General features: G+C 38.1%; 1 protein-coding gene across 2 annotated transcripts in view; it reads left to right on the top strand.

The window, feature by feature from the left end:
- Positions 1-4,054: 4,054 nt before the first annotated feature.
- Capn7 (calpain 7) overlaps positions 4,055-27,874 on the top strand; it is a 37,769-nt gene continuing 13,949 nt past the window's right edge. For both annotated transcript variants that reach the window (XM_057769191.1, XM_057769190.1), the window contains exons 1-12: positions 4,055-4,376; positions 7,159-7,267; positions 11,385-11,542; positions 12,399-12,466; positions 14,529-14,729; positions 15,688-15,774; positions 18,574-18,700; positions 20,468-20,553; positions 22,425-22,518; positions 24,669-24,815; positions 25,669-25,775; positions 26,510-26,630. In XM_057769191.1, coding sequence (XP_057625174.1) covers positions 4,275-4,376; positions 7,159-7,267; positions 11,385-11,542; positions 12,399-12,466; positions 14,529-14,729; positions 15,688-15,774; positions 18,574-18,700; positions 20,468-20,553; positions 22,425-22,518; positions 24,669-24,815; positions 25,669-25,775; positions 26,510-26,630 — 1,407 coding nt within the window. In that variant the 5' untranslated portion in view covers positions 4,055-4,274. The remainder of the gene's footprint in view (positions 4,377-7,158; positions 7,268-11,384; positions 11,543-12,398; positions 12,467-14,528; positions 14,730-15,687; positions 15,775-18,573; positions 18,701-20,467; positions 20,554-22,424; positions 22,519-24,668; positions 24,816-25,668; positions 25,776-26,509; positions 26,631-27,874) is intronic.

Raw genomic sequence — 27,874 nt, 5'->3', positions numbered from 1 at the left:
GGTGAGGGTTGGAGTGAGGGGTGGGGCCATCTCTTCTCATCGAATGGGGAGGGAGTGGGGAGGGTGTTCTCCCATGGGGGGTGGGCCAGTTCTCCTAGGCCCATGGAACCATCTCTGTGAGTGTGGGGAAGGTGGCAATTCTCCTGCTGCAATGTCCAGTGAGGGCAGGACAGCTATCCCAGAGCCAGGGAAGACCTGGCTGGCCCAACACAGCCCTTGGATTTCAACATACATGGTTTCTATTACCTCCGGCGTTTACATGGGCCTTGGACATAATCACAGACCCCAGCTGTAGTAGGAACATAAACCCAGACATGGCCCACAGCAGCAGCTGAGGCCTGAACACAATGGCCCTGTGTGGCAGTGTAGACCAACCAGACTGGCATGGCCCCAGTGGCAGCACAGCCATCAGATACTAACATGGCCACAGGCTGTGGCCCAGACCCCTGGTGGTCCCATAGACCATGGACCATGGACATCAACACAGAACTTAGCTATGGTAGGACCCGAGACCCAGGCTTGGGTGTCATGTCACCATGGCCCCACACCACAGTGCAAGCCACTCAGATTGTCATGGTCCCTGTGGCAGCATTTGGCCTGGATTCTTTAATTCCTCATGTCTTTGAGATTCATCCTGTTTTTCTCTTTTTCATTCTAATGTCCCTTTAAAACTTGTAGCCAGGCAGTGGTGGATTTAATTCCTTTAATCGTAGCACTTGGGAGGCAGAGACAGGCGGATCTCTGTGAGTTTGAGGCCAGCCTGGTCTACAGAGCTAGTGTCAGGACAAACTCCAAAACTACACAGATAAACTGTCTCAAAAAAAAAAAAAAAAAAACAGAGCAAAAGAAAATGAGATCTAGGCTGCCTTTCTTAAAAGGAGGAGGAAGAGGAAGAAACAAAAAAGATTAATAACACTCTGGAGGCAGAGATAGGCAGATCTCTGTGAGTTCGAGTCCAGCTTGGTCTACAGAGGGATTTCGAGGACAGTCAAGGCTACACAGAGCAACCCTATTCCAAAAAAACAAACTAAACCCAAACCAAAATAAAACAAAAACCTTCTTATGTGCTATTCAATCACCTAAATATGACTTCATTCACCTACCCATTCTATTCTTTTAAAACTTTTTTAGATTTTAATTTTATTTTATGTGTATGGGTGTTTTGCCTGCATGCATGTCTATGTATCATATGAGTGTCTGATACCTGTAGTCAGAGGAAGATGTTGAGTCCATTGGAACTGGAGTCATAGACAGTTGTTAGTGCTCTAACTGATGAGCCATCTCTCCAGCCCCGAGCCATTCTGATCATTTCCAGTCTCAAGAGTAAAGTTGAGGAAAGCATATTTATGTCTCACGGTGGATATGTACAGTCATTTCTCCTGCATATGGGTCTGGAAATGGAGCTACTGAATCAGAAGCTATGCTTCTTTTAACACAATAAGCAGCTATCAAACCATTTTCCAAGTGGTTGCTCTAGTTTATATACCCACCAGCATAGACTCAGTGCTGATTCAGCTGCTGTTCCTGAGGCTCTCCCAGCCCCGACAGCTTTCTCATTAATCACCCAGAGGTGCTGCCACCTGTTGGCTGGTGCGGGTCAGCAGGTCACCTTGCCTTAACACCCAGCGTATTTATTGAATGAAGTAATAAATTACCACTGCCTGGCTAGGAGTAGTAATGAAATAACTGGTAAGTCACTTCACATTCATGAAGTCCTTCCTATGATCATTTTTATATTTAAAAACCAACTTTACTAGGGTGAAATTTTTTATACTCATATAAAACACTAACACTTTGAGAGCTCAGTGATCCTTCCCCATCAACCACTCTGCCCCACAGTTCTTGGTACACGCTGACATACCTTCTGTCATGATAATTTAGTTTTATGTTTTCTTGAGTGTTAGAGATATAGGGTCAGAGAACATACTCCTTTGTCCTTGCTTTCTTTGCTCAGAATAATATTTTTGAGATTCATCCACATTAGAATGTGTCAGTAATGAAGCCGAGCTGAATTTCATTGTGTAGATATATCACGACTTTTTTTTTTATCTGCGCTTTGAATTATTTCTAGTTTTTGGTTAGTAAGAATAAGACTAGATGCATTTGTTGGCTCAATTTAACCTTTCAAAAATATTTTAAGGCAGCATCTTATACACCATGGATATGTATATTTACTAATTACAAGATAAATGTAAAAATAAAGTCACTATGAACATTCATGGCTTTTTGTGAAAAAGTACTCCTTTAAAAAATTATGTTTAGATTTATTTATTTTATGTACACAAATATTTTGTTTGAATGTAGTCTGGTGTGTGGCTGATGTCCTAAGATGTTAGCAGAGGACATCGAAACCAGAATTACAGATATTGTGAGCCACTAGGTGGATGCTGGGAATCCCTCCAGAGTCCTCTGCAGGTGAACCATCTATCTCTCCAGCCCTGGGGAAAAAAGTATTTACTCTTAAAAGCACTTCTTGCCTTTTAGGTTCATGAACATCCTTTTTGAGCTTCGCGAAACCTGGGAGATTTGACAGGTAAGGAAGGATCTGGCATGTGTGAGAATAAGTAAATATTTCTCAATTGATGAACAAATATACAAATGTGTAATTACCCACCTGAAACATGATTTGTCTGTCTCATCACTGTGCATTTGTGATGGACCATCCAAGACTAAGCCTCAGCCTAGAGCTTCCCTAGGAGATGACATGGAACAAAAGCCCTGGACCCATGCCTCTGAGGGGCTGGTGTGGAGAAAATCCTAACGCTGGGGCTTGAGACAGTAAGAAGGGAAGGAAGAGACGACAATCATAGCTGGAACAAGGAAGGTGAAAGGTCCAGGTATTCATGATGGACAGGGATGCTAAGCACAGCCTATTTAGCTGGACACTGACTAGTTCTAGTAGCTAGTATCCACGTGGTTGTGACCTTGATAATGAACTTCCTGAACCACCAGCATTGGTGTTACTAGGGAGTCTTTCTTGAGTTTGTGGACAGCAGACACCACTCTGGACTGGATCACAATCAACTTTTTTTTCTTCTATGTGACAAGGTTTCTCTTTGTATCCCTGACTGTCCTGGGATATGCTCTGAAGATCAAGCTGGCCTCAAATTCAGGGCTCTGCGTGCCTCTGCTTATGTCTCCTGAGTGCTGGGATTAAAGGCATTCATCACTACGCTCAGCTCACAATGAACTCTGAACAAGATATCCAGGTGACGTGTGTTCGTGTTTGCATGGGGAAGCAGTGCACTATGACAGACATACGCTTCCTGGGGTTGTTCAGGGTTTTTTGCTGTGTAAAATGTGCTGGGCTAGTCCCCTTACCTCAACCTCCAGAATGCTGGCTTCCCGGCATGTGTGACCACTTGCTGCTCTAACGTTTCTTATTAGTAGAGTCACACTACAGTATATAATTTTGTCAAGACCTGCTACTTCAACGCAGCATGAATTTTGAATTTTATCCAAGTTCTATACTCCCCTATTAGTTTATTTTTTTTTATCACCGCTGAATTCAAACTTTTAAAAGGACAGAAAAAGGCAATTAAAATATCATATATTTAATTACAACGTTAAACCTGTCTAAAGATATACAGTAAAAATACATCATCTGGTTCGTAGACAATTCAAACACTACCACACTTAGGTGTGTACCGTGGGGCGTCATATAAGGTCATGTTTTAGTTTGTGAAAATGAACACAATCTCAAGATCACGCAACAGACCAACTCAAGAGCACGTCCTAGCCTCACTTCATATCTCTGATTTATCCCTAATTAATCCAGTTGGCGACGGGAGGTGCTACTGATTGTTTCTTTCCGCCTACCTGACACTTAGTGGATGAAAGGCTCTAAAGCGCATGCTCGTTTTAAGCAAAACCGGAACCGTCTGCAACAACCGCACCCGCGTTGCCGCCTCGGCGTCGACTTGGCACCTGCTTCTTCTCGCCCAATCCCACGGAACACCGTTTAGGCCCCGCCCACCTGCGGCGCCTTTAGCCCCGCCCTCTCCGGAGGGAGCGCCTTGGGGCCGAGTGCGCCTGCGCAATGCCGCCAGTGGGCGGAGCGAGGACGCGAGGAGGGGAGGATGTGAGGAGGGGCGACCGCGAGGGCTCCGAAGCGAAGCTGTTCAGCGCTAGCAGGCGTCCTGGCCGGTCTGAGGGAGTAGAGGCTCCGTCTTCCCTTCCTCCGCCCTCGAAAGTCAACTTCACCGCTCCGTCTGCGGGCGGCGCGGGCCGGCGTCAGGGCTTGTCTGCCTCCTCCGGCGTGGGGCCTGGGCGCCATGGACGCGACGGCGCTGGAGCGGGACGCCGTGCAGTTCGCGCGGCTGGCGGTGCAGCGCGACCACGAAGGCCGCTACTCTGAGGCGGTGTTCTACTACAAGGTAAGGCCAGGCGGCGGGCGGGCTCGGGCCGGCTCCCCGGAGCGAGCGCTGGCGGAGCCCGAGGCGGAGGGGCGGGGTCCTGCTGCCCAGGCCGCGGTCTAGCTGGCAGATGCCCTCGGCTCGGCAGGCGGCGGGCGGGGAGTGGACGGCCTCTTCGCTGTACCTTGGCCCTGATCTGTGGCCAGCCGTGGATGATCTGTCATAATATGCCAAGAGGGCATGTTCGATGTAGAAAAGAAAATGTAAATTAGAAAAGAAATTCATCTCTTACCAGCATTTGATGTATATGTTAATGGTTGTTTCCTAAACGTTTGTGTGCACAGATTTTTTCACTCCGAAACTTGAATCCTATCGTTTATACTATTTTAACACCTCACTTCTGCATTGTTCTAGATAATATTTTGTTGCTTTCATGTGCCACACTTGCAGCCTATTCCGTAGTTTGGTTGTTGTCTAGCAATGTAATGAATCGGGTTCCTTAGTGCTAAATTTTTGGGCATTTGTGATACTTCTTTTGGATGAATGACTGGGAGCACAATTGCTAAACCAAAGGATCATTCGCTTCCGCAGCTTATCCTGAGGGTTTGCAAACACACCCCTCCAGTTACAGCTTCATGATGTAGTCATCCTTGATTATACAGAATAGTAACACCCCCCCCACACACACACATATGTGCTATCAATAAAGAAAGCATGGTTTGCTTTCCCTTAATATTTTATTGCTTTTATCTTAAGATCTACTGTACACTTAGAGACTTTTGGTGTGTTTTAGGATCATTCATTTTCAATTTTCTAATTTTAGATTTTACATCCCCTGTGTGTGTGTGTCTGTGTATCCGTCCGTCCCCATGTGTGTCTGTGTGTCCGTGACCCTCTATCTCTGGGATCTAGCTGTATAGTGGAGGCTGGTCCTCTCCTTGCCGTAGCCTCCCCAGTGCTGAGATTTCAGGAATGTGCCACCATGCCTGACTACCAGTTGATAGTTCCTAAAAAGAAAATTCCGTTTTAGTTTTGTGAAACGACTTCCCAACTACTAAACCAGTGAAACACTGCCACGTAGCCTAATGAAGTAGCACCTGCTTATTTGCTTGTAATCCCAAAGAGGTGAGAGCATCACTGTGTTCAGGCCAGCTTGGACTGCACTGTAAGACTTTGTCTCAAAAACAAAACCCAATAGTACAGTATAAAAATTGTACTATTTTTTTAAACAAAAGAAACCCTTGAGCCATTTTCTTTTAGAAGAAGTTGTAATTTAAGATTTAAATTCATTCTTTGAGGAGGGCTGTGGCTCTCCAGTGCTTCATAAAAACTGGAGTCAGGAGGATCAGCTTAGGGCATATGAGACCCTGTGTGTGTGTGGGGGGGGGTTGGTCAGGGGACAGAGGGAGAGAGATCGAGAGTCCTTTTACCCACGTGTAGTCCCCAGCACTTGGGAGGTAGAGACTGGTGGGTCTCTGTAAGTTTAAGGCTACCCTGGTCTTCATCCCAGTTTCCAGGCTAACCAAAGTTACATAGTGAAACTGTGTCTTTAATTAAGGGGGGGAGGGGTTTGAACTTTGCCCCTGATTATGTTTTCACTTTTGAATATAAGTGAAATGAGTAAAATAAGATTGATAGTTGTTTGACTTTTTAAAAAGCAAGGTGATTATTTGAAAATCAGTACTTAATGTGAAGGGTAAACTATTTTCAGGTTACTATTTAATTTTGAGAATTAATATTTAATTTATATACAAGGGGTTCAGTTCATTGAAGTTTAATGTATTTTAATAATTATGATAAATATATAAGATTAGATATTTAATGTTTGTATGGAAAATTATTTTTTCTCCCTTGAAATACCTGCTTTATGGACCCTGAAGAAATGTTTTCTACCCCATCTGGCTTTTATGGCTGAATTTCTCATGGGTTGTAAACTTCATTTACTGACTTTGTAGGATTCAGTTAAACAGTTTCTGTTTAAAATCTAGTTTGCAAAGTGAAGCTCAGTGGTAGCTGCTTTGGAAACAGCATGAGGCCTCTGATTATAGCACACAGTTTACCTTAGAACAGTGATGGGAAAAGTAGAAGCTCTGTCTCCCTTGCTATCCATAGTACAACTGACTATGGAAGTTAGGGAAAACTGGAAGGCAAATTAGGGTTTCTTAAATTTGTTTTATAAAACTGAAATCTACTTTATGTTTATATTCTGCTGTGAGACTTTTAACCTTTACAGTTTAAGACTTTTTTAATTGATAATTTGTTTTGGTGATGGTTTTAATTATTTGGTTTTGGTTTTGATGGTTCTGGATATTGAACACAGTGCCTTTCTTCCACATGCCAGGCAACTGCTGTACATAGCTAAGCCCTACATCTGTTTTCATGCTTTTAAGACTCGGTGTGCCTTTCCACAGTTGTACAGATTACACATAAAAAACACAGAAAACATGTAAGTCGTTCAGTGTCTTTTCAGAGTATACAGTTTACACATAAGGAACACAGAAAACATGTAAGTCATTCGGTGTCTTTTCAAGTATACAATTTACACATAAGGAACACAGAAAACATGTAAGTCACAACTATTCTGAAGAAATGTTTAATAATTGGGTTCTTCAATTTTAAGCAGAATATAAAAAGGATATTGAAAATGGAAAGAAAGATACTAAACTTTTTAACTTACTTGCTGTATTAAAAGAATTTGTAGATGCTTTTGTTTTGTTTTGAAATGACTAGAAAATTAGAAAGTAGTAATTAAAATTTGTACTGTGAAAGTCTTTTGAATTCTTTATATTATTTTTTTTTTAAGGAAGCTGCACAAGCCTTAATTTATGCTGAGATGGCAGGATCCAGCCTAGAACGGATCCAAGAAAAGATCAGTGAATATCTGGAAAGAGTCCAAGCTCTGCACTCTGCAGGTTAGTCAAAGGTGCCACATTACTCCTGTATTTGTCTTTCCTCTTCATCTTGGATCTTTTTCGAGACATGGTTTCTCTGTATAGCCCCTAGCTGTCCTGAAACTCACTCTGTAGACCAGGATGGCCTGGAAACCACAGAGACCTACCTGTCCTTGCCTCATGAGTGCTGGGATTAAAGGTGTGTGCCACTGCCTAGTTTCATCTTAGATCTGACACTCGCTCTTTTTGTTTGCTGAGAAGACTCTCTTAAAGAGATTTAAGAAATCATGATAGGGAAATAAGAAAAATGTTCAAGATCTATGTAGAGCACACTTGCCTAGTTTTCTCTAGCTGTAGAAATAGTAAATTCTCCACATTGAATTTATCATTGACAGAGTTGCAGTGAGCACCATGTCAGAACCTGTTTTAAAGTGTTAGTTCTGACACTAAAGTCAGGACACGAATTGTTGTTACTGTTTAAAGACTTCAGCAGTGGGCAGTAGATTCTCAGACTTTTCTCTCAGTGTCTTCTACCTTGAGTGAACTGGTTTTTTTGTTGTTGTTGTTTTGTTTTTTGTTTTTATGCTACACCTTGGAAAGACAACATGGAGCAAAGGCCTGGAGCAGCTGGTATTTAGCTTTATGAACAGCTTAGCAGGTGCCACAAGAGACGCATTTATTAGCTTAGTGGTCAGTTTTGTTAGAGAAAAAGGGTTTGTGTCAAAATCTGTTGTTCATATGGGGAGAAAAGAAAAATATTGCTGACCTTTGGCTTAGAAATATATTCATCTCACTGGGTGGTGGTGGTGCACGCCTTTAATCCTGGTACTTGGGAGGCAGAGGCAAGTGGATCTCTGTGAGTTCCAGGCTAGCCTGGTCTACAGAGCAAGTTCTAGGACAACCAAGGCTAACAGAGAAACCATGTCTCAAAAACTGAAAAAAAAAGAAGAAAATATTTGTCTTTAGGATGATTTTTAAATCTTTTATCTCTTTCTGTTGTTGGCTAATTCACAGAGGACTATTCAGGATTTCGTTTTAGATGGGTTCTGTTACCGTCCACCCCTCCTCAGTAGAATGAGTGAGCAGTTATAAGCATATAATTAGGATGAAGTCTGTGTGATTTGCTTTTGATTCCCTGTTACGACAGTCTTCTTAAAAGTTGATAGGCTGCTTAACAGTGGTGTTCAGAAGTTGCCTGAATTATAGGAATTGTTTGACAGAAAGTTACACTAATCGCTGCATTCAGAATATCTTGTTGGGAGCTCTGGAAGTGGCTCAGCTGGGAGACCTATTTAGCATGCTTTAGGTTCTGGGTTTCCTTCTTAAGATAGGGTGAAGGGGCATAGGACCTGCTGCATGATTAAAAAGAATTTCATTTTCCCAGCCAAGTAAATGATGCTCTTAAATGTATTTGCCTTGTTAAAAAATGATTCACATTATTTCATATACTGTTTTCCAAGAAAATTATTATTTAATAATTATTATTTTAATAACAGTAAATGCTCTTAACTGCTGAGCCATCTTTCCAGCCCTAAGAAAATTATTTTTAAAGTTCATAAAATAATTCTTCAGGATTATTTTCATGATTTCCCTATTCTCTCTATAGATATTTTAGTTTATTTCAACAGTGATGTACTGAATTAATGTTTGAGCTGAATGGTAAATGGGTGGGTGGTACAAGAGCCCCCAGGAAGCCCTAAGCCAGTTGTGGAAATCTAAAAATAGGAACATTGCAGTGTTTTAGAAACTCTTTCTGAAACATATTAGCCAAATGTGAACATAGACTTATCTAGAAGGAAAAGAATGTGTGATAATACTAGTTTAGGAGTAAGAACTAGTAACTGAGGGAATTTACATCTTCTTAGTCCATGGGCTGTTATATTTATTCCAGTCAGTGGTCTCTAAATTCTTCAAGTTCTTCCAACAATTGTGAAAAAAATACAAAAATTTTTCCCCTAGAGAATTAGGAAATATCTCCATAGTTTGTGTTATATTTTAAAATTTTAAAAATTGCTTTTAAACTGGTGTAGTGGTATGAGCCTGCAGTCCGAGTACTCAGGAGGCTCAAGCAGAAGGATCATTTGAGTCTATGAATGTAAGGCCAGCCTAAGCAATATAGCAACAATGCAGAACAAAAACAAATTGCATTTGATCGTGGAAAGTAAATTCTAAAATTGATACTATGAATATGATTCTCTCTTACAGAAGAAAAACACTAATCTCTTAATTACTCTTTTGTCATTTGGCTTCTTTCACTGAGGTTAATGTTTCTAAGGTTTATTCATGTTATAGGATGTAGCTAGTCATTCTCTGTCCTGTCAGACAGCTCCCAAATCTCAACACGGAGACTTATTATTAATTATGAAACCTCAGCCAATAGCTTGTTTTTGGCTAACTCTTACAACGTAACCCATTTCTATTAATCTGTGTGCTGTCCTGAGGCTCATTTACATCATTTATGTACTGCCCATACTGCTTTCCTGCTACTTCTGTGTCTCCTTGCATTTCTACCCTTCTTCCCAGCATCCTCTGTGCCTGGAAATCCTGCCTAGTTATTGGTTGTTCAGCTTTTTATTAAACCAACCAGAGTGACACTTCTTCACAGTGTACAAAAAGATTATTCCACAGCAATAGGATATATCAGTACTTTATTCCTTTTCATGGCTAGATAGTAGTCCATTGTATTAACATACTACAATTTGTATGCCCATTTATCAAGTGGTAAATATTTGGGTTTTATCCCTTTTGTCTATTATGAGTAATGCTGTGCACGTTCAGGTACTATGTAATTCTGTGCATAGTGGACTGTGTACACTCAGGTATAAAATGGCTGCACCATTTTATGCTTACTGTTCCACCAGCAGCATAGCTGACTCCAGTTTCTTAGTTCCCTTATGTTCTTACTCTTATAAAGAAGCTCTCTCTCCCTCTCCTTCTCTTTTCTGTGTATGTGGAGAGTACTGGGAATTGCCTGATATATGCTAAACAAGTGCCCTGCCACTGAGCAATATCCATAGCTCTGCAACACCTTTTTTTTAAAGACTAGACCTTGCTGCCCAGCTTCGAACTCTGATACCCCTGTCTCCACCTTCCAAGTGCTGGAATTACAGAGCTCTGCCTCCAGTATTGCCTTGTTAATGACTTTTATATTTAGCCATAGTGATGGATTATATCTCACTGAGTTTTGATGTGCATTGCTTGAGGAGTAATGATGTTGAGCATCTACACATGTGATGTGGACTAGAGAGATGGCTGAGGAGTTAAGAGTACTTGTTCTTGCAGAGGACCCACATGGTGATTCACAACTGTCTGTAACTCCACTTCCTAGGAATCTTATACCCTCTTCTGATCTCAAGGGCACCAGGCATGATCGAGTGTACAGATGTACATGCAGGAAAAACACCCATGGACATAAGCACATCTTTCAAACAAAACACAAAGACACACAAAAACAAATTGAAATACTTATTTCAAAGACCTGTAAAAGCATGATGGCTTCTTCTGGACTCAGATGGATAAGAAAAGCAGAGCAGGAAGTTATCATTATGGTCTAGTATTATCTGTACTAAAAAATTACCTTAAAATATGATGATCACTACTTCTCCCCATCTCATCCCTTCTTCCTCTTCCTCCTCCTCTTTTCCTTTCTTCTCCTTTTCACCTCTTCTTCCGCTTTTCCTTTTCTGGTAGTAGCCATAGAGCCCAGGGCATACTGTGAAGCAAGTTTGTTCTGCCCCTGAGCTATGCCCCCAGCCCTATATGTTTCTTAATAGTTAGCATTTTCTAAGTTTTTACTTTGTTCATGTGGAGGGAGAAGGATATGAGGAAGACTCTCCTTTGTTTTGCTTTTTATTTTAATGAAGGGAGTGCTAATAGGAAAAAATTCAGGGAAATTTTCAGTAAAGCATTTCTAATACCCTGTCTCTGTCTGAACAATTGAGCTTGGCCAGGGGACTTAAGATTAGAGAGAAAAAGGAGAAATTATTCCTCTTTAAAAAGATTTTTGTTGTATAGCTTGCTAAGTCTTTTAAATGAGGGATGTAAAATTTAGTAAGGAATGTCTTAAATATATTAAAATGTTGGTATTCCCTGGCTACATTTAAATAATCTTTCTACATGTTTTTTTATTCTGTACTAGTTCAGTCAAAGAGTGCTGATCCTTTGAAATCAAAACATCAGTTGGATCTGGAGCGTGCCCATTTTCTTGTTACGCAAGCCTTTGATGAGGATGAAAAGGGAAATGTGGAAGATGCCATAGAATTATATACAGAAGCTGTGGATCTCTGTCTAAAAACCGTAGGTATAGCTATGAGTTAAACTTGATGGAATTATGTTAGGAAATTGCTTCTCTTACGAATTTAATTTGAAGGAACCCCTACATTCTATTGTTATGAATAAAACTAATTTAATCTTCATTGAAAATGTTGAGTAGATCACTAATAATAGAGTTTTATACCTTATGAAAGTTTTGCTGTTACTGAATCACTAAGCAATTGCTTTTAAAACATTATATTTGCTTATTATTATATTTAAACTGTTTAAGGTTATCATGTAACTAAAACTACTATAAGAAGGATTCACCATCATGAATCTGTAAATTTAGCATAAACTTTTTTCAATTTCATACAGTAAAAAATAAAGTAGTAGTTTGGGAGACTTCATTAGCTTGCGATATAAAATCTATATGCTGAGTGGCTCTTAGTACTCCCTGATGGACCTTGATTGAGATGCTCAGCTTCAAGGGGCATCTAATACTTAAGAGTACCGTGAATTTAGGAGGAGGAGGAGGTAATGTAGTAGAGGATGTTCCCATTGTCTTCCACATGGAAGCTTTTTGGCAGGCTGTTGTGGTCAGAAAAACCATCCACCTTGATTTCTACAACCCTGGAGAACATAGATAAGTGCTAGTCTCCCTGGTTCCTCCTGCGCAGCCTTCCCATGGTCCATGTTTACACATTTATGGTCTAGTTCACATTGTCTACAGAAATGTGACAAAATGCTCAATATGGTTTTAAGTGATAACCTTTAAAGACAGAAATAAAATGTTGTCTTTATTTACTCATAATTTCAAGAAATATATTTAATTTTGCATAGAAATATGGATTAAGCAAATTAAAGAACTATGCTTTAGAATGTCTCTCTTTCTCTTAAGTCTTATGAAACTGCTGATAAGACTCTGCAAAATAAATTGAAACAGTTGGCTCGACAGGCACTAGATAGGTGAGTTTTGTCACTTAAGTTCTTATCAATGGACAGCATGAATTGTGCTCTTTTTTTTTTTAATCATAACATCTTAAATGTGTGGTAGAAGTCTAAATGTTCGTCCATAAGCTGAGACTTAGTACTTCAGACCAAATAAGTAGCCCATTCATTAGTCAAGAAGTCTTTTAGTTTTTGCTTATTTAGAGAATTAACTGTGATATTTGGTTTGTTTTATTGCCCTGTTACTGAGTGTCTGTGGTAGTCTTGTGGCCTGAACCCAGGACCTCGTGCATGGTATTCATTCTACCACTGAACCATATTCCCAGCTCCCCGCAGTCATATTTCAGATGGAATCTTTTCTCTGTGTTGTATAATATCAGACTTCCAAAACAACCTTTTTAGAAAGCCGTCCAGAGTTGCTATTAAAAGATAGACATTGAGAATGGCCTTACATTCATCCCCAACATCAAACTGTATGTGTTGCCTTCATCTTAAGCTTGTGTCCTGAGGCTTGCTAGAAACATTTTATTTAAAGTTGAGTTTCTTCCAACACTTTCATTCTGATTGCTCTGCTTGTTTTAATATTCTTTTCCATTGTTATTACCGCATTGTGGGATATACAAAAAGACCAGTTTGTTGTATTTTTTGTTGATGTCTGTGTTACATTCAACCTTTATTCCCTAAGTGGAAACTTGCGAAGACAAAGTTGCCTATTTTGTTCACTGCTTAAGTGAGCACCCTGCAGAATGCCTAATGTAGATGTGTTCAGCATGTATTTGGTGAATGAATGGATCTGTGTAAGTGAATAATGCTGCCTCTTTCAAGAGCTGAGGTAGAAAACTTTCTTGTAAAGGAAAGGAGTAGAAATTTCATCTATTTCTAGAATGTGAATTTTCGAAATTCTTAGTTTGAAGCTTTACCTGTAGCTATGTTCTAGTCCTTTCATTGCAGAATAGCTTATCCCTTCTCTGCTTCATCAGTGAAGCTTTTGTTTGTTTACCCAAACTCATGAAGTATGAGCACTTGACACAGTTGCCTTCTCCAGTTTCCATGACATGGGAATCACCGTGTTCACCAGGCATGGTTGCCTTCTCCATCATGATTTCTTTTATCACCTCTAATCATAGTTGGTTTTTACTTTTGTGTAGATAAGCCATCCAGTATTTCTGAGTCCATCCTAGGTGAAGGTAGGTAGGGCGAGGTATCATTTAAGAGGGTCCTTTGAGGATCTGCTGAAGGAAGAGTAAGGACCTTCTTCTAGGAAAATGTATGTCTAGTGTTCTTGGCATATAATTTTGGAGTGTTGTAAGACTCATGAAGCTCATATGTGGATCTTAGGTGAAGAACGTTTTTAGCTTGTTAGTTCTTTGACAGAACAGTCAAAATCCCCTTGCATGTCATGTGATGCCCCCTGTCAATCAATTCCTACTTTCCTCTCACCTCGTCTCGTGCTTATCTCTCACTTGTACTTTTGACGGTGTCTGTATCCATCCTTTGATATTACCATAGCTTGCTCTGCTGTTTGGTACTGCTGTGTGTTCTTCACTGCAGAGGAAGTTCTCTAAGACTCAAGCATTGAGTCTCAGTGCCCTTCCCTCCATTCACCCTCTTTTCTTGGTGACTAGGGCTATTATTTCTTTTGTGTATTCATTTGCATGAAACGCTTCTGTCCTGGCATCTGTCGTTTTGACAGTTATCTTTTTTATACACAAAATCTTTTAAGGATATGATTTATACATTATTATATACCCTTTACCTTGCATATAATAAATAAAATGTTCATTTAAGTATTACTTACAAAATATGTGCAGTAGCTTACATGGAGAAATTTTGGTTAGTATGTAAGGATTTTATGAACTGATTTTACATTAGGATGCTTTACTAACTCAAAGTAAGTTTTGTGTCCTGTAAGTTTAAATGAAATACCCAAGAGGTAGAGGCAGGAGGATTAGGGCTTCAAGGCCAGTTTGCTACATGGCAAGTTTGAGGCCAGTCTCTTTATCGAAACCCTGTCTCATAAAAGGCAAAAGCATAAATGTAAGAAAAAAACTAGAACAATTCTTCTGTGCTTCTGTTTTAGAGCAGAAGCATTGAGTGAACCTTTGACAAAGCCATTTTGCAAACTCAAATCAACAAATATGAAAGTGAAGACTGCCCCAGTAAGAACACATTTTCCTCTGGGACCTAATCCTTTCCTTGAAAAGCCTCAGCCATTTATAAGTCCACAGTCATGTGATGCCCAAGGACAGAGATACACAGCAGAAGAAATAGAAGTACTCAGGTAAATCCACTCATGACTCAGGGTAATGAAAACTTTAAAATAACCAATGCAGACTATAGATAGATCACATTTTTAAGAGTTTATTGTGTCTTTTAGTTAGTTAGTTAGTTTGGTTGCCTTTTAGTTTTTCGAGTAAGGGTTTCTCTTTGTAGCCCTAGCTGCCCTGGAACTTACTCTGTAGACCAGGTTGGGCCTGAACTCATAGATTTGTCTGGGATTAAAGCCTGTACCACCATTGCCCAGCTTGTCTTTTAAATCCCCAAATAACTAAGTTACTGCTTTTTTCTTTGGTCTTAGGTTAGACTTGTCTTTGTCCCAAGTCTAGGAAGTTAATTTTAAAAGAACGTTCTTATTAAAATGAATTGAATTATAACAGTTATACTCTGGTATCTCTCTCTGTCTCTCTCTCTCTTGGTTTTTCGAAACAGAATTTCTCTGTGTTAACATCCCTAGCTGTCCTGGAGCTAGCTCTTGTAGATGAGGCTGTCCTCGAACTTATAGAGATCTGCCTGCCTCTGCCTCCTGAGTGCTGGGATTAAAGGCATACGCCACCATGCTGGGCAATGAAGGAAAAATTTCAATGACAAAGTATGGTACTATATTAAATTGACAACGTCATAGTTTTCAGATCTTTATTAGGATGGTTTTGATAAGAGAAATACCAGAGCCAGGCGGTGTTGGTGCACACCTTTAATACCAGCACTTAGGAGGTAGAGGCAGGGGGATCTCTGTGAGTTTGATGCCAGCCTGGTCTACAAGAGCTCATTCCAGGACAGTCTCCAAAGCAACACAGAGAAACCCTGTCTTGAAAAAACCAAAATAAAAAGGAAAAGAAACTTTTACTTCAGTATTAGCTAAAAGACTGAGATGCTATTGTATTTTAAACTTAGAGTTTAACTAAAATTGGTGATTTATAAGATAGACTTGAAAACTTAGATCTTTTTCTTGTGCCTTATAGGACAACGTCAAAAATAAATGGTATAGAATATGTTCCTTTCATGAGTGTTGATCTGAGGGAACGTTTTGCTTATCCAATGCCTTTTTGGTAAGTAAGCACATTTAACTTTTATTTCCAGTACTCTGAAGTTCAATTTAATTCATAGCCTTGAAGTTAAATTTTATATGTAAAGTTGGTTGGAAAAGAGGAGTACTTTTGGGAAAGAGGTGGAAAGATAAAGAGGTTGAAATAAAGATGTGAGCAACATGAAGTTGTCAGTTTAATAGAGTACGATGATAGAGAACCAGTATATCACATTGATCTTAATTGGCTTGGTTATGGGCTCAAGGGATTTTTTTAACCTAACATTATAGACATAGTGCTTAATATAATAAATATAATACTTGGTACACAGTGTAAGTACTGAGCATTTGTCTAGTTAATGATTGGATCACTGTAGAAAACAAACCCCAGAAAGTAATCTAAGTGTTTAGAGATATACTCAAATACCTACACAAAAGATACTATAATTGTGAATTATTAGAGTAAATCACTCTCGTATGTGTTATATATATGTATTTACACTAGAGTATGATTATATTTAAGGAGATATAAATTTGTGTTTTCAGTTTAAATGTAGCAAATTAAATCACATCTCTCATGCGAGAATGTCCAAAAGAAAAATATAGAAAAGTTGAGACAATTTAGTAATATGATTGAAAAAGTAAAACATGAAATACAAAAACTCTTTTAATTTGCAGGAGATCAATGTGTTTAGGGTGGTATGGCCATCGACAAAGCTCCCTCAGTTTAGGAATTAGTATTCCTAAATTGGGATTTCTAAATTCCACAGTTAGAAGTTCCCCCTCCACTTTTTCTTTTTTTGATAATTACTTGCTTAATACATGTCCCCATCTGGAAATTATAAGCTTCGTAAGGACAGAGATCATGTCTATTTAACTAAATTCTACCCTGTATCTGGCACAATATCTGTTTTTCTTTCTTTTTTTTTAATTTCTATAATATCTCTTTATAGTAAATACTCAATATTTACTTAGTGAATTATATTTAAAATTATAATATATTGAATTATATTATCTATTTGAAGAATAGATAAATACTAAAATTGACTAAGTGGCAGTATTTTCCCACTTTTGTCATCTAAATTATTTTACATAGAGAATAATTACAAGAAAAAAATGTAAAAATTTAAATTCATTTAACAGATTGACAGGAAAAAGGCTTCATAATTTAACATAATTTAGAGCAGTGGTTCTCAACCTTTCTAATGCTGCGGCCCTTTCTCATGTTGTGGTGACCTCCCAACCATAAAATTATTTTGTTGTTACTTTATAACTGTAATATTGCTACTTTTATGAAATGTAATGTAAATAACTGTTATACAGTATATCTTATATGGGACTCCCCTAAAGGGATTATGACCTGCAGATTGAGAACCAATGATTTAGAGACTGATTTAAAATTTTCTTTTTGTATTCTGGTAATATGTTAACCTTTAAATCGTAAGCATTGTAGTTTATAAAATACTTTTAGTACCCTTATGAGTCTAAGAAAAGAAATGTGTTTAACACTGACTTCAATCACTAACAGTGATTTGAGAGAACAAATACCGTGGAATCTTCAGTTTATTCTCTAATATCTGTTATATGGAGGCTAATAATGGATGAGCAATAGATAAAATTATAGGCTTGAATTAGTTTTGATTTTCTTCCTTACGAGTTTGTGATCGCTGTCCTTTAAACTCCTAAGTTTACTGAGCCCTGTCTCTATTTATACTCGGCTCCTGACATTACACAGGTTCTAGCTAAAGTGTTACCTGAACGGCAGAGGTTCTGTGAGGTGATGATCAGAATGTTTGAGAGTCCAGGTATGATGGCACACCTGCAGTCACAGCACCCCGAGGGCAGAGGTAGGGTGATCATAAGTTCAAGACCACGTCTCAAAATGTAAAAACAACAAAACGTTTTTAAGCAGTGTTGTAGGCAGTTGTTTCTATCCAAGAGATTTGCAACAACATGGGCTCATAAAAGTCTAGTAGTATCTTACCTACAGTGGAGAAACTAGTACTTTAAGTTTTCAGGTCATACTTGAGCACAAAATCTTCTTATCTAATACTCATCAACATTCTTGGATAAAAGAACTACACAAATTTGTTTTAGTTTGCATATTACACATTACCGCATAATCTTTTGAAATCCAAAGAGACCCATGTTGGCATTGCTGTAGGAAGGTGAAGACTTGGGGTTTGGGGAGGTAGGTCGTTTTTATTCGGGTTTTATGTCAGCTTTAAAGAGATCCTACAGCACAGAGTGAGTACAGTGTAGTGGGTGACATGGTGGATGTGGTACCACAGGCTTGGATTCGGTTGTCACCTCTTAGCTTCATGACCTTGGTAACCAATCAGTTTGTGCTTTTCTAAAAAGTTCTTAACTGAATAGTTATTTTGAGCATTTAAGTGGAGAATAATATATAAAGCATATTGGCGTGATGCTTGGCACAAGGTCACTGTTTAGTAAATTTGCTGGTCTCTGCCCTTTCAAGAGCAAGGGAAGGAGCTGGTAGCTTCCTAGGTCCTCAGTGGGTCAGTGTGTATTGTTAATGACTCCATTTTATTGCTGAGTTTCCTGACCATCATAACTATGATAAGTGTCTATACCATATTTCTAAGTAAATATAAACTTCTGTCTTCACTTTTATTTTTTTAAACTGGAGAAGGTGTTCAGGTTGACTGATTTCAAGGTTGAGTGTAAAGAGCCAGATCTGACTGATTATTTTAGGAAGGCAGAAGTGTAGCTGTATGATATCTGTGCCAAAAAGGAGGTTTCATTCCCGCTCAAGTCATCTTTAAAAATTAATACATTCTTTTAACTTTTATTGTTTCCTCAGTGATAGATGGGGCAAGCTTCCATTATCACCTAAACAAAAAACTACATTTTCTAAATGGGTACGACCAGAAGATCTCACCAACAACCCTACAATGATATACACTGTATCCAGTTTTAGTATAAAGCAGGTAAACATTTATTTTGTATAATGTTTAAGAAAATTGGTACTCTAAGGAAATTTGAATTTAGATTTGATTTTTATTAGATTGTATATATTTAGATGCATGAGTATAATTGCAAAAATTTCTCATCCTTTACATTATTTCCAGCTTGATTTGGTAGCACATACCTATAATCTCTGCTCTCATGGTTTAATGCTGTCATGGGCTACATAGTAAGTTTGAGACCAGTCTGGGCTACATAACAAGATAAATCTCAAAATGAGACTGAAAATTTGTTATTTTTTTTCTTCTGAGATAGCATCTTGCTCTGTTGCCTGAGCTGGCCTTAAATTCAGTGATCTCCAACATCAGCCTCCCAAGTAGCTGAGATCACGGGTGTTGCCACCATGCCTAGTGCAATCTGTGCATTCTGTCTTTAACATTGAGAAAATAATACGAGAAACTGTTTTGAGCAATTACAGATTTTTTTTTTTCCAATAATGGGAATGAATTTGGGATCTAGTGCATGCTAGGCAATCACTGTATAACTAAGCTACAACCCAAGCCCCAAGTATAGATTTTTGCATTTGTAGATGTGAAACTTGAGAATTGAATTTTATACTTGCCAAGGAAATTTTATACTTAATTATTTAAGTATTTAACTCTTGGAGGCTAGGGAAGTCCCTGCTGCATAAGCATAAAGATCTGAATTTGCATCCTCAGAAACACATAAAAATTCAGGAGGGGATGGAGATGGCTCAGTGGGTCAGAACACTGGCCGCTCCTCCAGAGGACCCAGGTTCAATTTCCAGCACCTACATGGAAGCTTATACCTGTTTGTAACTCTAGTCCCAGGGGATTGAATGCCTTCTAATTTTTTTGGTCAGTGGGCAAACATGTGGTTCACAGAATTATATGCAGACTGAACACCCATACACATAAAAATTTTTAAAAAGGAAAAGGATGGCTGCGTACTACTGTAACCCCGCCTTGGGGATGCAGATAAGTAATCCCTGATGCTATCTGGCCACCCAGCCTACTTGAATTGAGAAGCTTCAAGTTCAGTGAAAGACCCTCTCAAAAAGTAAAGGGTGGCCGGGCGGTGGTGGCGCACGCCTTTAATCCCAGCACTCGGGAGGCAGAGGCAGGCGGATCTCTGTGAGTTCAAGACCAGCCTGGTCTACAAGAGCTAGTTCCAGGACAGGCTCCAAAACCACAGAGAAACCCTGTCTCGAAAAACAAAACAAAAAAAGAGAAAAAAAAAAAAAAAGTAAAGGGTGGATAAGTTTGGTTCCCACTGCATGATATGGAGCTCATAAGCCTGCAACTCCAGCTTCAGGGGATCCAATGTTCTCTTTTGTCCTCCTTGAGTTTCCACACTCCATGTGCACATATAGCCCCAAATAGACATATACAGAGATACATAATTAAAAATAAACACAGACACACATACATGTATATTTTAAAAGTAAAAGGTAGAAAGTGATTGAATGGAACAATCCTTATCATTGACCTTGGGCCTGCATATATACCTACATGTACATGCTTACACTCATGCTAATACACCACCCCATAAAAGTATATAATACACCACAAACCTAAAAGTATTTATTGGGATACTTTTTCTAGGATTTGTTTGAATAAAACATATGAGTTAGTAACATGACAGTTCTATTTTTCTATTTGAATAATAATCAAGATATTTAATATAAAAGCTAAGGTGGTAGATGTAATGTATAAATTTTGTACAAATGCTGAAGTTACATGAATGAAAGAATATGTTCTTATTAACAGACAATAGTATCAGACTGTTCCTTTGTGGCATCATTGGCCATCAGTGCAGCTTATGAGAGACGATTCAATAAGAAGTTGATTACCAGGTAAATTTTTGTGTTTGTCCTTCATATAATTGTTACTTAACTGGAAATTTAAGGCTTAGACCATATGCATGTAGTAGTGGAGAGGGTATATCACTAGATTATTATGACCCTTCTGTGGGTTAAATAGATGATTCCTGAATGTGGGAAGTTCATCTAAAGAACAGGTACATACGTTGCAAAATAATGTATGTGGAATGTGTTTAGAAATTGATGTAATCAAGGTAGAAACCATGTCCTATTTATACTTGGTAATTTTAACTGTATAGAAAATTAGCCACTAGATGACTGGTTATTGAACACTTGGAATAGGTTAAGATGGGTGGCAAGTGCAAGAGGTACATGAGATTTTGAAAACTTAACATACAAATTGTAGAATTGGAAAATATTTCTTTAAGTATTGAGTATTTGTTGGAATCATAATTGGATTAAGCAAAAAATATTATAGAATTAATCTGATTTTTAACTTTTTTGTTTGTTTTTGGAGACATGGTCTTTATGTTGCCTGACTGGCCTCAAACTTAACAAAGATTTATCTGCTTCTGCCTCCCTAGTGTTGAAATTAAATGCTTTTCATCTTTAACTTTTAATATGGCTACAGGAAAATATAAAATGGCATGCATTTCTGTTGACTATAACGCTTTAAATTGTATTGAAATATTTCAGTTTTGTTCAGTTTTTGAAAATTATATTAAGCTTAAAAGCACTCAGTATAATTATAACCATGCTCTCATTTAGCTTGTCCTAAGAATAAACGATAAATCAGGCAGTGCTTAGTTTCATTTATTTGCCATATAAATAAACAATTTGGAATGCGCTTGATTTGGTGCACACTTTTAAAAGAAAATTGGTAATGAAAGTTCTTAAAATATCTCATTGTATAATTTAAAAAATTTTTAAAATGTGTATGGATAGATGTTTTGCTTGCATGTATATCTGTGCACCACATGCCTTTTGTGCAACTTTGTAATTTATTAATTGTATGATCATATGTGTTGTGTCTTTACTCTCTACACAAAAATTGTCTGGTGCCCTTAGAAATTAGATGAGGGTTTTGGATTGCCTGGATCTGGAGTTAAAATGGGTATTAGCCACCGTGTGGATGCTAGCAACAGATCCCAGGTTCTTTGCAAAGACGAGAAGTACTTTTTAAGTGCTGAGTCATCTCTCTAGAATTCATTATATACTTTTAATTTTGTGTAGCCTTATTAGAATGGTGCTAAGTGCTTTAATTATATTTATTGAAATGATCTTTTTAAAACCAATGATAAAAGATAATTTTAACTGGCTTAAAATATATTTATTCAATATGTGATTTATTAAAACTTGTAGTTAAAAATTGAGTACTATAGACTGTAGCTTAGTTAATAAAGTGCTTGCCTAGTACACGGGGCCCTGGGTTCAATCCTCAATACTGTATAAACTTATCATAATGGAGTACACTTATCATCTCGCCATTCTGGAGGTGGAAACTGGAAGATCAGAAGTTCAAAACCCTCCTCTGCTATATAGTTAGAAGCCATCCTGAAGGATGTAAGACCCTAACGCAGAATATTGTGAAGATTTATGCTCTAGTTTATGATTTTAGAAGATATTTCCTTAAGTTGGGAATAGTGGTACATTTGGTAGGTTGAAGCAGGAAGCTTATGAGTTCAAGATCAACTTGGCTATATAATGAGACCCTATCTCAAAAGGAAAACCAAAACCAAGCAATGTTTAAAATATTAAAATAAAAGTCTGTTCATTTTTTATAAAGTTTGGAAGAAAATATTTATCAGTGAATGGCTTATGTTTAAATGTAATACAAATTTTATATATTAGTTGATGCTGAATATTAACATTGGTATTTTAATACTTATTTTTTCTTTCCAAAGCATAATTTATCCACAGAATAAGGATGGAGAACCAGAGTACAATCCCTGTGGAAAGTATATGGTAAAACTTCACCTCAATGGTGTCCCAAGAAAGGTGAATATCTTTTTCCTTCCCAACCCCTACTTCCATCTCTTCTTTCTTTACCTCTTCACCCTTGAATCTTGAGGGAAACAAACTAAGAAAAGTTGACTGTGTAACGATTTTAAAAGTCAATTTGTTTGATTTGAATATGTGATGTATATACTACTACTAATAGAATCATTTGTTAGTAATTAAAAATAAAACAAGTATAAAATTTTTCAAGATTTTTTTAATTTGTGTATATTTGTGTCCATGCATTACATGTGTGCAGGTGCCTGTGGAGGCCAGAAGAGGGCGTCAGGTCCCTGGGACTAGAAATTATAGGTCCTTGTAAACTGATATGGGTACTAGGAGCTGAACTCTGGCCTCTTGAGGAGCAGCAAGTGTTCTTAACCACGGAGCTGTCTTTATAGCCCCATAAAAATATTTTCTTATAGATTTAATTGTTTTGCTCAAATTGTCTTCAGTTGGTCTCAAGTGATCCTCATGAATAGCTGGAGCTACAGGTATGAGTCACTGCACTGAAGTCTATTTTAAAAATTGGTTTTCAAAGGCCGGGCGGTGGTGGCGCATGCCTTTAATCCCAGCACTTGGGAGGCAGAGGCAGGTGGATCTCTGTGAGTTCGAGACCAGCCTGGTCTACAAGAGCTAGTTCCAGGACAGGCTCCAAAGCCATAGAGAAACCCTGTCTCGAAAAACCAAAAAAAAAAAAAAAAAAAAAAAAAAAGATTTTCAAATACCTTATGCAGAGTTCTAAAAGAATTGCTAATGATTAATAATTTTTAATCTGATCTAAATTTTTGTTTTGCTTCCTTTTTCTGACAGGGTGTGGTTAATGTATCCCATTCTTGCCTCAAACCTGTAATGCTTTTGCCTCACCTTGAGAACAATGGAAAGGCTCTTTAATTCTTTTAATTAAAAGGAAATGGGGATCAGCCAAATTGTTTCATGGGTAAAGGCACCTCCCTTGCAAACCTAGTGGATGAGTTCAATTCTTGGAATGTAAATGTGGAAGGGGACTTGAGTGCCTTCACTCCTGCTGTGACATATCCTTCCACACATGTACATGCATCATGCACATTCACACATAATAATAATAATAATATTTTTTTAAAAAATTATAAATTAATAAGAGGTTGGTGGTACATAACTTTATTCCCAGCATTCAGGAGACAAAGGCAGGCAGATAGATCTCTTGAGGCCATCCTGGTGTACATATTGAGTTCATACCATCCAAGACTACATAGTGATACCCTGATTCCTGCCTCAGCCTTTGGAGTAGCTTAGAATATAGGCCTGTATCTCTAGCCCTGGTTTACTTTCTCATTTAGCAGATCTGGGATGAGGCCAGAACTTGCCTTTCTAACAGTCTCAGTGCTAATCCTAATGCTGATGCTATTGTTTGGGAACACTTTAGAATTACTTTGATTACTTAAGAACTAAATAAGCAATTTTGAGAAAGATAGTAACCTCTTGTTTAAAAGACCCTTTCAGTGTTGAGCATGGTGGCACATAGGCACATACCTATACCTAGGACTCAGGAGGCTGAGACTGGAGGATGGCTAGTTAGAGGCCAACCTGGGCTACATAGCTTGTTTCAAAAAGTTTTTGAAGTAATAATCTTTGTACTGTTTTCAGATTAGAACTCTCATTTTAGCCCCATGTCTTCCAAATCATTTTCTTCTTCTTTTTTTCTTTTTCTTCCCAAGTCATTTTTGGTATTAGATACCAAATCTTTGTGGTATTGCTTGCTCAGTTATTTAAATGTATTTTTTAGTTGGAATATTCTACTGGTACAATCATATATAGTTTAAATCTTTTTATAAAGATATACCAAAAATAGGAAGGCTCTTTTGTAATTTTAAATATAGTGTACATTCTAGAATCCCTAATAATCTTGATTTTATATATATGTATATAATATATTTATATATATACACACACACATACACATCTTTTGTGTGTAATTATTGACTTTCTTGTCAGTGAGATTAGCTTATAAGACTGAATAAAGACATTGTATTAAAATGCTAAGCATTTTATAAAGCTGTCATTATCTTAATAATAGGTACATTGTGGCTGTTGTTGATATAAAGTTGGTTTTTTTAAATTGAGATTTAAAGATTGTTTCACCTAATGAAGTTAATGTTCTCTTTCTACAGGTGATAATTGATGATCAGTTACCTGTTGATCATAAAGGAGAATTGTTGTGTTCTTATTCCAACAATAAAAGTGAATTATGGGTATCACTTATAGAGAAAGCATACATGAAAGTTATGGGAGGATATGATTTCCCAGGATCCAACTCGGTAAGTCATGGATATGTGTTACAGGCACACACTTATGCTACCTAATATATTTTAAAGTTTAAAAGTCATTCTTCAGGATCTTACAATGCAAGGCAGTGAATGGAAAGGTCATACTTATATCGATATTAACAGTTTTACTTCCCAACCTGCACATTCAGTTAAGTTTTTTCAGATGCTTTTAGTTTAGTTTTGTAATTAATTGCCCTTTTTTTTGTTTGTTTGTTTGAGATGCTGTTTCTTTATGTAGCCCTGGCTGTCCTGGAACTGGCTATATAGAGCAGGCTGGCCTTGAACTCACAGAGATTTATTTGCCTCTGCCTCCATCATGCCTACCTAGGTGATTGCCTTTTTATTCAACTTAGAGAAAGAAAGAGTAGGAGTGTATGTAACATGCTAGAACTGACTGATTGTAAAAACTTACTGTGTGATTAGTAACTTGTCATCATAGCAATCTCTTGTATTGCATTTTGAGTCTTCTTATATCTACCAATAAAAAAAAGTCTTTTATGAGGCTGGATAGATGGTTTAGCACTTAAGAACTCCTGTTGCTTTTGTAGAAGACCTGAGATCCGTTCCCAGCTTCCAACATGCCAGCTCCCAACTGTCTGTAATTCCAGTTCAAGAGGATCTGATGCCTGTTCTGGTCTCCATGGGCACCAGGCACACAAGTGGTACACAGATATACATGGCAGGCAAAACACCCATACACATAAATCTTTCTTAAAGAATTCTCGAGTTCAGAAAGCAGAAAAGCCACTTTATCTTCAAGATCATTATGCCAAATCAGTAGCTCTCTTGGGAATTTATTAACAGCCTAAAAACACTGACAGTTCTGAATTGTTTTATATTTCAGAATATTGATCTGCATGCACTGACTGGGTGGATACCAGAGAGGATTGCGATGCATTCAGATAGCCAGACCTTCAGTAAGGATAATTCATTCAGAATGCTTTATCAAAGGCAAGTGTGTTTCCTCACTCTCTCCCTTCCTGTTTAAAGGCATCACACTTTATTTAGGGTAGGGATGGCAGAAACTGTTTTTTGAGAAGTATGGGTGGACCTCCACCTTGTGGTCCTCCTGCCTCAGCTTTCTGGAATCACCTCTGCACACACTACCTCCAGTAGAAGCAGTCATTTTACATGTGTGCTAACTGACAGCCTTAGTTGTGGACACAGTTAATCCAAATTTTAGATGTCCCATAGTTGTTGAATATGGAATGTGGAATGTAGAAAAACCATATGCTCCTGCCAAAGTACTTATCAGGTCTGAGGGAAGGTGGGAAAAGAAGTCTCGAGAGTTTAAACTGCAAATGGGAAATTTATATGGAGGTTCTGGGAAACTCTCCAAACCATAACAAACATACAGTATCAGAAGTAGGAAACTTGTGATTTGGTAAACAAAGCCAAATCCATTTTGGAGAAGTAAATTTGATATTTCACATCTGTATCCTTGTTTGTCAGGTAAAAATTTAGCACTTGTTTTTCTTCACTGATAGGTTTGTGCCTGAGAATTAAGTTGTCCTGGTGGGGTGGTGGCTAATAAAAATGATAATTCATCTGTTAAAATAGCCAGTTTTTAAAGCAGTTTTCAAATGTGAAGTTTTTGTGTAAGCCAGCAGACAGTAAGAAAGATGGTGTGATCTGAGATTTAAAGTGTGTTGTGCTCTAACTGCCTGTCTCTGGTGCCCGTGCAGATTTCACAAAGGGGATGTTCTCATCACTGCATCAACTGGAATGATGACCGAAGCGGAAGGGGAGAAGTGGGGCCTGGTTCCCACACATGCATATGCTGTTTTGGATATTAGAGAGTTCAAGGTTAAGCCTTATAATTTTATCTTTCTTGATTGATAACATCTTACAGTATCACAGTGATCAGACTTTTAGAGCCATTCTACTAATGTAAGCAACTTGGTTTCTGCCATTGGAAATTAGGAGACCAAAGGTGCAGATGAAATGCAGTGACAGTGCAGTGACAATGGAACAGAGATGCCAGCACACCTTTTCTTCTCCAGGACGGTCACCACAGTTGAGCCTAGTACCTAGCTCTGACGGGCCCAGGTAGCATGTTGGTGCTTTGGGTTAGTCATGGTAGAAAGCTCAAGGTCATAGAAGATATATTTGTGAAAGGAAATATAGGAAAATGGCTAGGAATAAGAGATATGATTGGGCCTGTGTGCATGTGCATTTCTCTTCCTTGAAGTTTTTGCATGCTGTCAGGCCTTTTACAGCCTTTCTCAGTATGTCCTTGGGCATTCTGAGGTCTTCAAATGTGACCTTATTACTCTGCAGGTTATTGTTATTTTTAAATGAAAAATTGATGAGTTCTCTGCAGTAGAAGATACAAGTGTCCTTCCTTAATTGAATAGAGAGGTGTGATCATTCAGCAAAAACAGTACCCATTATTTTTTGATTAAACTGCCAAGTTGGCATACAGAAATAGGTTATTTAGCCCAGGATATAATCCAAGAAATCTGTCTGTGATTTTGTGATGCAGGCACGAGAGTTCCTTACAGAGCCTAGATGGTATGGTCTATTATACAGCTAGGCAATATTGTGTCTGTCTGTCTGTCTTGCTCCTAGGGCCTTCAAGAAGAAATACCAGATTAAATCAAACAAGAGAAAATGGTGCAACAGGAGACACAAGATGTGTGAAGCTGTTGTTAGCTTAAGGTAGCTGCATACAGTTTGACAGTTAAGGTTTTTTTTAAGACAGGGTTTTGCCAGGTATCCCAGGCTGGCCTTGAACTCCTAACCCTTCTGCCCAGCCTCCCAAGCACTGGGATTACAGGTACGTGCCATCATGTCTGGCTCCTTTTTTTTTCTTTTCAGTAGGAGTATATTCTAAAATGATGATAAAAAAATATAAACTAGTGCCAGAAGTATTTGTAATTATTAGATATTGTGTACTTTGCATAATTATATGTGCTATACTCTTCACAGTTGACTGTACAAATAACAATAGGTTTATTTTTACAAGCCTCACAATAAAAGCAAAGCAAATTTTAAAAAAAGGTTAAAAAACAATTCCAGAATTCCAGAGACAGGGTAGGAAACAAACT

Source organism: Chionomys nivalis, chromosome 5 (genome assembly GCF_950005125.1).
Source record: "Chionomys nivalis chromosome 5, mChiNiv1.1, whole genome shotgun sequence".
NCBI lineage: Eukaryota > Metazoa > Chordata > Mammalia > Rodentia > Cricetidae > Chionomys > Chionomys nivalis.
The sequence above is the reverse complement of the archived record's forward strand: the minus strand, read 5'-3'. Positions and strand labels throughout refer to the sequence as shown.